At 38.2% G+C, this 11433-nt stretch overlaps 1 protein-coding gene across 1 annotated transcript; it reads right to left on the bottom strand.

Annotated features, from left to right (window-relative positions):
* Positions 1 to 362: 362 nt before the first annotated feature.
* On the bottom strand, positions 363 to 11154 carry LOC129266164 (zinc finger protein 91-like). The gene is made up of 5 exons (XM_054904009.2): positions 10789 to 11154; positions 9513 to 9624; positions 8707 to 8908; positions 7800 to 8052; positions 363 to 5117 (listed from the first exon to the last, which is right to left on the bottom strand). Exons 1-5 carry the CDS (start codon positions 11144 to 11146, stop codon positions 3397 to 3399), a joined length of 2646 nt encoding a protein of 881 aa, XP_054759984.2. The 5' UTR covers positions 11147 to 11154; the 3' UTR covers positions 363 to 3396.
* Between the last annotated feature and the right edge of the window lie 279 nt (positions 11155 to 11433).

Raw genomic sequence — 11433 nt, 5'->3', positions numbered from 1 at the left:
GCCATGATCATATATATATATATATATGTATATATATATATATATATATATATATATATATATATATATATATATATATATATATATATATATATATATATATATACTATATACATGAAACTGTAGTGTTTTAATGAATCTGGAAGGGTTTCATCATACAGTAACATATTCTGAGATGAAAATACAGTAAAGGTTTTGTTTGTTGTTGACAAAAATATGTGACTGAGTTTGATATTTGCTATACTATGATAGTGAAATGATGTAAAGATTAGAGTAAGACTTACATATTGTGTAGGCTTATACTTTCAACAAAGATCTACAATTTAGGTGAAATATTGAAGGGGGAGGGAGGAAAAAAAACATTTTGAAATGCTTCAACTTTGGTATCTTGTAAAACTCATACAAATGAATTATCCTCAAAATAATTGGAGCAGGAATTCGACAAGTATTCAAGAATTAAACAAGTGGAGTGCCTCTGGCAGTCTCACCTGCATTACGCGATTCAATACAGAAGTAGTGCTGACTTTGAAAACGACCATAAGAAAATTATTCATAAAAAACACCATTCATATAATGATGCAATACTATGTTGATTATGAAAAGCGGCATTTATAATCTCACTCTGTCATACAGGTGAGACAAATGAATAACATCAACTTCAATTTAAAATGACATCAACCTCAATTTAAAATAACACAACTTTGAGCTTATACAAACATTACACTAATATAGGTCTACTAGAAGACTCAAACTACTGTGTATATAAGAATAGTAAAATGGATTTATTACATGTCATCCAAGTTATTCGAGAATGATATCTCTTTGGGGAAATGTTGATATTCAATTTTTTTACAAAATGAAAGCAAACAGGTTTCATGTCTCTAAGTGGTACTTTCCCATACTTGTCAAACGAGGGCAGCATTCATCGAAGGAAGTTGAACTAAATGCTGGTTTGAGAAGGAAGACTAATAATTACAAATCACGATTTCTAGCACCAAAATAACTCAATAAGCAAATATCTTACATACGGTATAACAGATGATGATGATGATGACAATGGGGAGGTTGTCAATGATAATGATTATGACGATGGTTATGATAATGATGTTGATGATGAAGATGAATTTGCTAATAATAATGCTACTGATGATGTTAATGATGATGGTCATTATGATTATGATGGTAATGATGATGATGATGGTAATGATGATGATGAAGATGATGGTAATGATCATGATCCTGACGACGATGCTAACGATGAAGACAATGATGAAGACAATGATGATGACGATGATACTAATGATAATATAGAAAAGAAGAGGAAAAAGGAGGACCAAGAGGGGGGGACACACTTAAGTACTACCGAAGATTCCAAAGCACTGTACAATAATACTGGGACTTTATAATGCAAAATTGGCTTGGAATCAGGAACAAATAAATATGGATTCCACTTAAAACAATGAAAAGAAACAAAATGATAACACAAACAGATGTGGTTCAGTGCCGAGTTGCAAGGATTCACATGAGGTGACTGTAAAGTCAAGAATAAATACCCGGTATGAAAAAAAAAAAAAATGAACAATAACATGTTCCATCGCCACTGGCAAAATGTCAAGAATGTTGGAAAGAGAGAAAGAAGACTAGATGAATTGAAATTCTTATGATAAAATAAAAATACATAACTTATTTCTTCTTTCAGAATACATTCTTTGGACTTGAAAACTAAAAGAAATCCCTTTAAGTATGAATGTTGCAAAACGGCAAAAATATTCACAGAAAATATGTCTTTAAACAAATGACACTATGTTATCTCTCAGCATTTCTCAATTACCGGGTGGAAGAACAGTGTACATTCTCAAGGAAGCATTCAGGATTTGTGGATATTGAAAAATAAAAAACATGCTTTTTCTACTTTTTTTATTCCTTTGTGTTTCCATGCATCAGTTGCCATATTCCATTCGTAGTATTTCAAATATCGATAATTTCTAAATTGCTCTAAAACCCATTAGTTTAAAATTGCCTTCCAGTAGTTTCCTTTCATTGTCATGACTGTGCTTCTTTTATCTTTGTCCCTTCCTGCTCCATGTAATTGTTCTCTTATTTCCTTTTCGCAGTGCCTTGAGCACATAATCAATGTGGATTTGGCGCTTTAGAAATGTTCTATATCATTATTATCATACACGAGTTGTTTTATTAGAGTATGTCGTCTGGAACCAGTATTACTTTCTTTATAAGATGTGAAGTGTGATTCTTGTCAAAAAATGAATGGACTGCGTACATAATCAAGTACTGTCAATAGTTAAAGGAGAATGAAACTCTTGGAGCAAGTTAGCTTTTGTGAAAGCAGAAAAATCAAAGAATGAGATCAACAAAAGTTTGAGTAAAATAGGACTAGCAATAGAAGAGTTATGAGCATTTGAATGTCGAGATCACTATAAATGCTATGGAGATCCTCCCATTGACAATGCGACCAAGATCTATGATGTCACAGATGAACAACTCTCCCCTTTTGGACACTGAAAATATACCCCCAAAATATCTCTTTTTGCTCATTCTAATCATATGACAAACGATTCATCAATGATATAATGTTGTGAAACCTCTGTACTTGTCCTCTCATAAAGAGAACACCTCACCTTGTGATAGACTCTATAAAAGTGAGAATATAAGTGAAATAAGTACTAAAGTAATGAGGGAGTTGTACGTGTGTGACATCACAGATCTTGGTCGCATTGCCAATGGGAGGATCTACATGGCATTAGTGATCTCAATATTCAAATGCTCATAACTTTCTTATTATTCATTCAATCTTCCTCAAACTTTCAACAATATGTTTCTTTGATTTTTCTCTTTGATATGGATTCAGCTGGTTTCAAGGGTTTCATTCTCCTTTAGCTTACTTTATCACTCCAGTATGGCACAGCAATAATCATAGAACCATACTACTTTGTGTGATTCACAAGTCCATGCACAAAATTATTTTTTCTTCTGAAACTGTTTATGGCCAAATTGCAGCGTAACAGTTGTTTTCATATCCATGTTCTCTTAAATCTTCTCAATCTCATGGCAGAAATTCACAGTTCCTTCACGATTATTTCAGTGATTTTCATAACTTCGCAATAACCAAAGACCCCCAAAACGCTGAAAAACTAGATCGTAATCGAGATAAGAATCCAGACAAGTTGAGACTTTTCACAAGGGAAAATTATGTGTACCTGGGGGCTTGGGGCCATTCTTTACAAACCCTGAAATGTTCAAGAGAGCTGAGGGAAAATTAAAAGCTGCCAAACTTCCCCTTTCATTGCAGATTTTGGCATTTGGTAGTGATGAGTAGCCCCCCAAAATAAAAAGAAATATATATTTATTGCCTCCTTCTCAAGATGTGTTTGGTCATTTTCACATGAAGCTTCTATCACCAATATTGTTTGCTCCGTCAAGAGAATCATGTGTAGCAGCATGGCGAACTAGGCTGAGGTTCAATGAGAACCGCTTCCCGCATACTTCACAAGCGAAAGGTTTCTCTCCTGTGTGTTTCACCATATGGGTCTGGAGACAGTGCTTGGAGGTGAAGGTCCTTTCGCAAATATCACATGCAAAGTTTCTCTCCCCTCGATGGCGCTGCTCGTGCTTTTTCAACGCGAATCCCTCCAGGAACTTCTTGCCGCAGACCTTGCACTCGTGCGTCTTGGCGCGATTCTTGTGTATCCTGTGATTGTGCCTGTAGAGGCGCTCCTCGGTGTGGAACCACTTGGAACATGGCTCGCATTTGAAGAGTTTGGCGCCTGTGTGATCCACTTTGTGGTTGTTGAATCCTTTCAGAGATGCGAAAGTCCTAGGGCATTGGTCGCACTTGTAGGGACGAAGATCCAATTTCTTCTTAGTTTGAGGTCTGTGGACATTGCGGATGTGTGTGTAGAGATCGTGGCTGGTGACGTATCTCCTAGGACAAGAATCATATTTGCAACGGAAAGGACGTGGTCTGTCGTAATAATCCAACATCTTGCCAAGTTTATCAGAGTCTTCTTGATGATGTCTAAGGTGTAAATCAGCATCATCAATCTCTTTGATGCTTGAGGTACTGTCCACACTGCTCAAGCCCATTTCTTCCTCAGATCTTTGCTCTTCCACCTCGCCAATCCAACTTCCATTATCTTCCCCTGAATGATAAGGCTCATGATCACCAAAATCTTCTTCATCAGAGGCAACTTCCTTGGCATAATAATTAGTAGAACCTTGAGTTCCTTGTCTATGACTTTTCATAGCCTCTGATCTCCTTTCCGCTTCAGCCTCTTCCCGTCTCCACTGATACTCTTCCTTATCAACATATCGTTTCCTTGGTGCACACTCAGTCCGGTGTGCAATCATGACTGTCTTGTTAGGCAATGTCTCCTTGCACAGCAGACAGAAGTATTTCTCCCGTAGCTTTTTAATACGGTGTCCATTTCTTAAATGCCGATAGAAACTGGACACATAACGGTACTTGCTCTCACATAGGAAACAGTGGTGCAGATGCTCTGCGTGGCTGTTCCGATGCCTGACGTGCGCTTGGAATGTCTTGGAAACCTTGCTGCATACTTCGCAAATGAACTCTTTGATGGTTGTTCGGTGGAACAACTGATGGGAAGCCAGCATACCTTCATTCTGGAAGCTCTTACCACAGGTTGGACACTCTAAACTAGGTCCTACAGAAGTGTCTGGTCTTGACGATGCAGCATCTTTCTTGACCATCGCCGAGTCCTTGCTGCTGTAAATCATAGAATGCTTCCTTGCATCACCCTCTCTGCCACATCTTGAAGAATGCATAATGCTCTGATTGAGATGGCCTCCAGTTAGTAACCTATCCTTCTGCATGGACCTATCTTCCCTGAACACATCCTTCTCGGACGCAGCGCTCTCAGAGGATGTTTGGGCAGCATCGCTTTTGGACAAGGCCTCCCTGGCAAAATGAAGGAGTTGATCCGAAGCAGAAGTGGTGCCCCAGGCTGATTGTCTACCAGAGGTTTCTTGTCGGTTGGTAGCCCCCTCTTGCTGCTCATGATTGAACTTGATGTGTCTCAGCATCGTCTTTGAGGTCTTGCACCTGGCATTGCATTCCATGCACTGGAAGTCATCGGTACCTGGAAAGGAAGACAGGGGATGAAACATTAATAAAGCAATTAAAGGGATGATTTCACAATGTCGAAAGTAGAAAACATAATTCCATGACTTTTCCATGACTACATTGCTGCTTTCCACGACTTCCCGTGACGTCCTGGGAGTTATGTAGAATTTGGGATGTCACAAAACTAGAAAAAATGGAAAGCATTAAACACCAATTATAATAGCAGAGTATGATTACAGAGTAAGAAAGTTGGAAGACATGACAAACTGGAAAGCTGCCATAGCCAAGAGGTAAATGCAATTCCATGACTTTTCACAAATTTTCCAAATTCCCTGACTTTCCAGGACCACAATTTTTTCCAGGATTTACCATGACAGTGGGAAATCTGGACATTCTCGTGGATAGAAAAACCTGAGAGGTATACCTTATCTTTTTCTATTGAATATCCATGTAAATAATAATACCTGAAAGGTTTTTTTTATGAGCAAAATTAATGATCGATCTAAAAATTGACAAATACTCAAGGTCATGACTTTGAGCCCTGACAACAAATATTGATGAAATGCTTCCTAGAAGTGACTACTGTTCGTATTATAGGTTGTTCGCAGTCTTATTTCAAGTAGAAATCAACCGGTGTGCTAGCTCAGTTAATAGAGCATCACAACTGGGAAGTCAGGAGTTCGAGCCCTGGCTGCGTCAGACCAAAAGACATTAAGAGATGGGGGAGTTGCTGCTACCATGTTAGGCATTCAACGATTCAAGGAATAGAACAGCGTCAATCTGGCGCTGCACAGTGGCAGCTGGGCCCATGATCGATTGGGCAAAATGAATTTTCAGAGGATTTCTATTTCGAACAATAAAATATGGATCATTATTAAGTTGAATTAAGAAGACGATTCCAAATATTGAGATTTTTACATTAATAGCAACCTTACAACCCCCAAACACTAAGAGGTGATTCGACCCCCCATTTTCTTTTTTCAAAATAGTGAATTTGAACGATTTATCCCTACCCATTTTCCCTGAGTTCGCTCCTGCAATGCCTACCGAGACGGGTGTTCTTTGACTGTGTCGTCACCGGGGGGGGGGGGGGGGGGGGGGTATTCGGTCCTGGTGTAGTAAACAAGGCAGTGCCGTTTTGTGTACTATGCACGTACGCCTTCATATTTACTTTTGTGTCAAAACTTCATTTTATCGCTATTGATTTTATGTGAACGATATTGAAGGAAGTAATAATTATTCAAAGACATATAGTCAATAATATGTCCCTACATTGTTAAAACTGTCCTTCTTTGTAGCGAATTTAGAGGATTTTAATGCCTTGTTTTCGTTCAGGACTGTGTCCGTGGCGAAACAAGTCATAATGGAATAAACTGCAGTTGAAGTTGTATCTGCGAGCCGGAGAACTAGCAAAGAGGAAATGATTAAAAGTATATTTATACCCATACTATTATTCCAAATATGTAAATTCCCTCAGAATGATACCATAGACCCTAAAGGAATAATTTCAAGGCGAATAATATGAAATTTGATCGAGATCTTCTCACCAGTCGATAACGTAGCAGACGTGTTATTATGACATATTCATCCGCGTGTGACGCGGCTCTTGCAAAAAACAGTTGGTTGCGGAATTGCTTTGTGCCGACCGGCCGCCTGCTCCGGCGCAGCTAGCTGTCGAGCTACCGTACCGCATACCTTTCTTTCTGTCTTCAACTCACTTGCGAATTCCGTTTGTATGTGTGACGGTGACCTCTAGCGTAATTAAATATAGAAAACAACTCGGAAGGCCGAGAAGAATAGTACGTTTGATTCAAGATTGTTCTGTTGAATGAGCTATGAGTGGAAATGATCCAGAGGATATCAAAATGGAGTCAAAGACAAAAGGAAAGAAGAAAGAGACGCCAGGGGATCGCTGCATGGGTCATGAACTGCGGGTCGACATACCAGACCACTACAGTATACACTCAATGTCTGGGTGTTGTGTGTATTGCATAAGGTATTTGGTGTATTGTATAGGCGTGCAGCGCGCATAGAGCTGAGCTAGCCGCCGGAATTACTTTCCAGCTACTCACTTGATGGAACATCGTGAAAAAATAAATTGAGAAATAGTGAAAATATCATTCAATAACTCACTGTTTGCAATCTTACATCATGATTTAAGAGTTCATGATAGTTATTCATACGTTTTTTATACAGGGAAAGTAAAGATTTGTACATATGATTCCTATTTGTTTGATTGGAGTTGCTTTGAAAAAAATTGTAAAATCATCTTTAACTCTCTGCATAGCATTTCTGTATTATATTTGGGCACCTCTTATACTAAATTCCCCCCGGTGACGTCACACTCAAGAGTGATTTTTCTGTACACTCGTCTCTCGGGCTCTGACAGGTGGCTAATTTCATAGACTTTCAAAGCAAAATATCGAGAAGGCAGAGGATTTTTGTGACATGCTATCTGTTTGAACAACTGATATACTATATATTGTGTGTGGGACCCATATTTATGGAAACTCACCCCCTTCTTAATTCAACTTTAATATTATTAATGGTATTATACTGATATCATAATGATGCATTATGAAATCTGAAAAAGGACCAAATACATCATTATAAGGTGACAAGCTCTTTACAAGAGGGGATATAATTACATGGCTAGGGACAAAATGGTTCCATATTTTAGATGTCTTCATTTTCCTACCTCTTTGGTAGTTCAGATCGTCCAGTTTTACTTTGCATCCTATCTTCTCCCTGTATTCATCCGAATAGAAGACCTTGAGTTCTGTATCGGGTTGGATGTTGTCTATCGCTCGGTAGTAGATATCTCCGTAATGCTGGAAGGCCTCTAGGTTCTGCTCAGCTGTGGTCCTTGCTGGACTGATGTGGGATAACCAGTTGTTATGGCTGATGTTCCTGCCATCAAGGTAATACCATACAACACCCCGAAGGCAAAGCTGTAATCAAGAAAAAAAAAAGATAAAACTTTCAGGAAATTCAGTTCTGAATTGGTTGATTGTCAAGAGAATTTACCAGTGCCCTTCTTATGTATTCTTTGATTTTATTGGTCTGGTAGACCAATGACAAGCCTCCCAACATTTGAAATTGAAAAAAAAAAAAATCCTAATCACATGGTGCAAATTTTTCTGCTCGATGTCAGGTGTGTCTCCCTCACTTTTTTTTTAAATTGAGACATGTTTAGTATTCTTTAACCCTTTGAACGCGAAAAGAGGGAATACTGGCTTCACCATGAACATGCATACACTTCGCGAAATTGAGTGGCGGTTCAGTGTCATTGGTCTCGGACCTATTAAGCCCTGATAATTGAATACCCAAACATGGAATTTTGTGTAGCCCTCATGTGATTCCAAGTGATCAAGACCCCAAAACGCCGAAAAGACTGTCTATGAGTCTGTTGTGCAAACCCCACACTCACGTTAAGTGGTCTACATACACAGCCTACATGAATAATGACACGTGTACTGACAGCCCTCTCGACCTGAAATAGAAACAGCAAATTTTACATGTGCTAGTCTTGTGTGAAGACCCACATGTTGATCAAAGTTTCAATCAGGGTCTGTGCTTGCAGGTTGATAGACTATAACACTCACCTCCCATGTAGATCCTATATCTTGTGCCATCTTCTCATCTATGAGGGATCCATTATAAGGGCCGAAACATTGCCCCTTGTCAATCACCCGCCTACTGATGACACCACTAACATAGTCCTTTTTCCTCTTATGAAACTTGTATTTGAACCCAGGGGGAAGACTGGCACGGATGGTGAGCTTGGGATTTGACCGTATCGCAAAACTGTTGATATCAAAGAGTAGTATATTCAAATTAAGATTCTGATTCGTGTTAATGCTAATTACAATATGTTCATATTATTTGTACAATACTTGAATATTCATTGTGCTGAATACATAGAGAAAGTGACATGACATAAATTAAAGACATCGAAAGGGAGAAGCATTTTTTAAGGAAGAAAAAAATAATGAAAATATAAAGATGGGCAATTGCGTAAATTAATCAACCTTTTTGTACATCCGAACCCCATTTTTCTCACGTCTTACTTCACTTCATAAACTGACCAAGTCACGATCATTTGAGAGCACTACAGACTGTCATAAGAACCAGAAATCAGAGACAGAAAATTTCATGAACGCCTCACCTACATAATATGGGGTCGGATGTACATGTACATATTTTATGGAGTTGCCTAGAATCTATGGAGATAAAGATTACATAGGATTATAAATGCCCAGATATAATCAATATCTATATCTGTTAGAAATCTTTTGTCAACTGAACTACAGGTATTTCAAAATAAACCTATTAATATTGAATCAATTAGCTATTACTATTACTAATATATACGAAATAAATTAATTTCATGAGCACATTTTCACTCTACCTTGGTGCAGTGGCATTGTGGGATTGCTTCTCAGCTAAAGGTCGTCTCTGGGTCATGGATGAGGGGGATTCCCCTTCTGAAGGTGTGGGGGACAGAGACTGCAAACTTGGTACTGAAAAAGCAAAGAAAATGGCATTTACATGTACATGTATAACAAATTGGGAGCACTTAATTGAGCACATGCACAACAGATACTTGTAGACTACTTAAAGGAGAATGAAACATTTGGAACAAGATAGCTTGTGTGACGACATAAAAATCGAAGAAACAGATCAACGAAAGTTTGAGAAATATCGGACAAATAATGAGAAAGTTATGAGCATTTGAATATTGCGATCAATAATGCTACGGAGATCCTCACATTGGCAATGCAACAAATATGTGTCATGTCACTTGTGAACAACTCTCCCCATTTCTTTTCTACATTCACTTAAACTGCCTCTTTTATCACATCTATCAGTAGATCATGTGTTCTTTCTTTAGGAGGGCATGTAATACAAATTTTTAAAGAATACCTCATAGATAAAGAGTTTGTATCACTGTAAGAAACAGGAAGAGACATTTTGGGGGTATTTTATAGTCCTTCAAAGGGAAAGTTGTTCACATGTGACATCACACATCCTCGTCGCATTGCCAATAGGAGATCTCCATAGCAGTAGTGATTGCAATATTCAAATGCTCATAACTTTCTCTTTATTTGTCCAATTTTTCTCAAACATTCTTTGTTTTTAATTCTGTTTCGACAAAAGCCTACATGTTCCAAAGTTTCATTCCCCTTTAAGATATTTTTTTTAATTTTTAGAAATTTTGGTTAATCTGTCATCATCATTTTGCAATAAAGGACTGTCACCTTCGAGGGGGGGGGGTAATAATGTAGTAAGAACTGCAGGTATACATGTACCTCAACAATAATCTAAAATTTTATGATGAACAAGGTTTTATGAAGGTTTTCCACCTAAACTACTGTATCTACACTTGTAACGTTAGACCAAAGCAACATTTTTTTTTTCTGCCAACTATTGTGAAGAAATTATTTAAATGAACACTTTATGCACTATAAATCTGTATCATCATGATTTATTTTCTCTTTAATGCTGGTCATGGGCATTGGTGAAGAAACAACAAAAGATGCCCCCCCCCCATAAACAAAGTATTATCCTCTGCACTGATGCCCATGATGAGCATTAAAGAGAAAACGAATCATTGTGATACAGATACATATGTACAATTGCACGAAAAATGTGTCTGTGACATGCTAAAGAACAACCTTCTTTACCTTGCATTACATTCCTAAGGATATCATTGATGTCTTCATGGTCATCACCATCACGGTCTTCGTCCCTCTCTCCTGTCTCCGCTTCTTTCGCCTCTTCTTCCTCCTCTTCTTCCTTCACCTCTTCTTTCACATACATCACGTACTCTTCTCCCGAGTATGTCAGTATTGGAAGGTGCGATAGATCGCCTTGGTTGCTCTGGATCTGGTTAGTCACGGCATCGTCCGAAGCGGTACTCAGCACGGCAAGGCTATCTTCGCTCAGACCTACTCCCCCAGAGTGAATCACAAAATACTGGTCCTGGTCCTGGGTGCCCTGGCCCACATTCTGGTTTTGATGGACATAGCTGTTGTAGTCCATCCTTTCGTGATCTAGAGTGAACAAAATAAATAAATCAGGGTGAAAGAAAATGTTTTGTACAGGAAAGATGCATGATTGTCATTCATTAAGCAGATAGACATCAAAGAGGACACAGAGCTAAAACATTATCTAAATGTGGTACTGCACCACAACTGTACTATGAATCATTACAATCAGAAATTACTACTTCTTTAATAATCACTTTATAAATGGGGGATAAAATGGAGGATACGAACCCGGGGAGGAGTCGTAGTTTGTAACTTTTCAGCCCAATTACAAATCAAATC

Source organism: Lytechinus pictus, chromosome 8 (assembly GCF_037042905.1).
Source record: "Lytechinus pictus isolate F3 Inbred chromosome 8, Lp3.0, whole genome shotgun sequence".
NCBI classification, from domain to species: Eukaryota; Metazoa; Echinodermata; class Echinoidea; order Temnopleuroida; family Toxopneustidae; genus Lytechinus; species Lytechinus pictus.
Note: the sequence above shows the minus strand (reverse complement) of the source record. Positions and strands in the feature narration are given on the sequence as shown.

Excerpts from the sequence above, each read along its gene's own strand:
- LOC129266164 (XM_054904009.2), bottom strand. The coding sequence starts at position 11,146 with ATGGACTACAACAGCTATGTCCATCAAAACCAGAATGTGGGCCAGGGC. Across the intron at positions 8,909-9,512 it reads CACAATGCCACTGCACCAAG|TTTTGCGATACGGTCAAATC; the intron begins GTAGAGTGAAAA and ends TGATATCAACAG. Across the intron at positions 5,118-7,799 it reads CGATCTGAACTACCAAAGAG|GTACCGATGACTTCCAGTGC; the intron begins GTAGGAAAATGA and ends CTTCCTTTCCAG.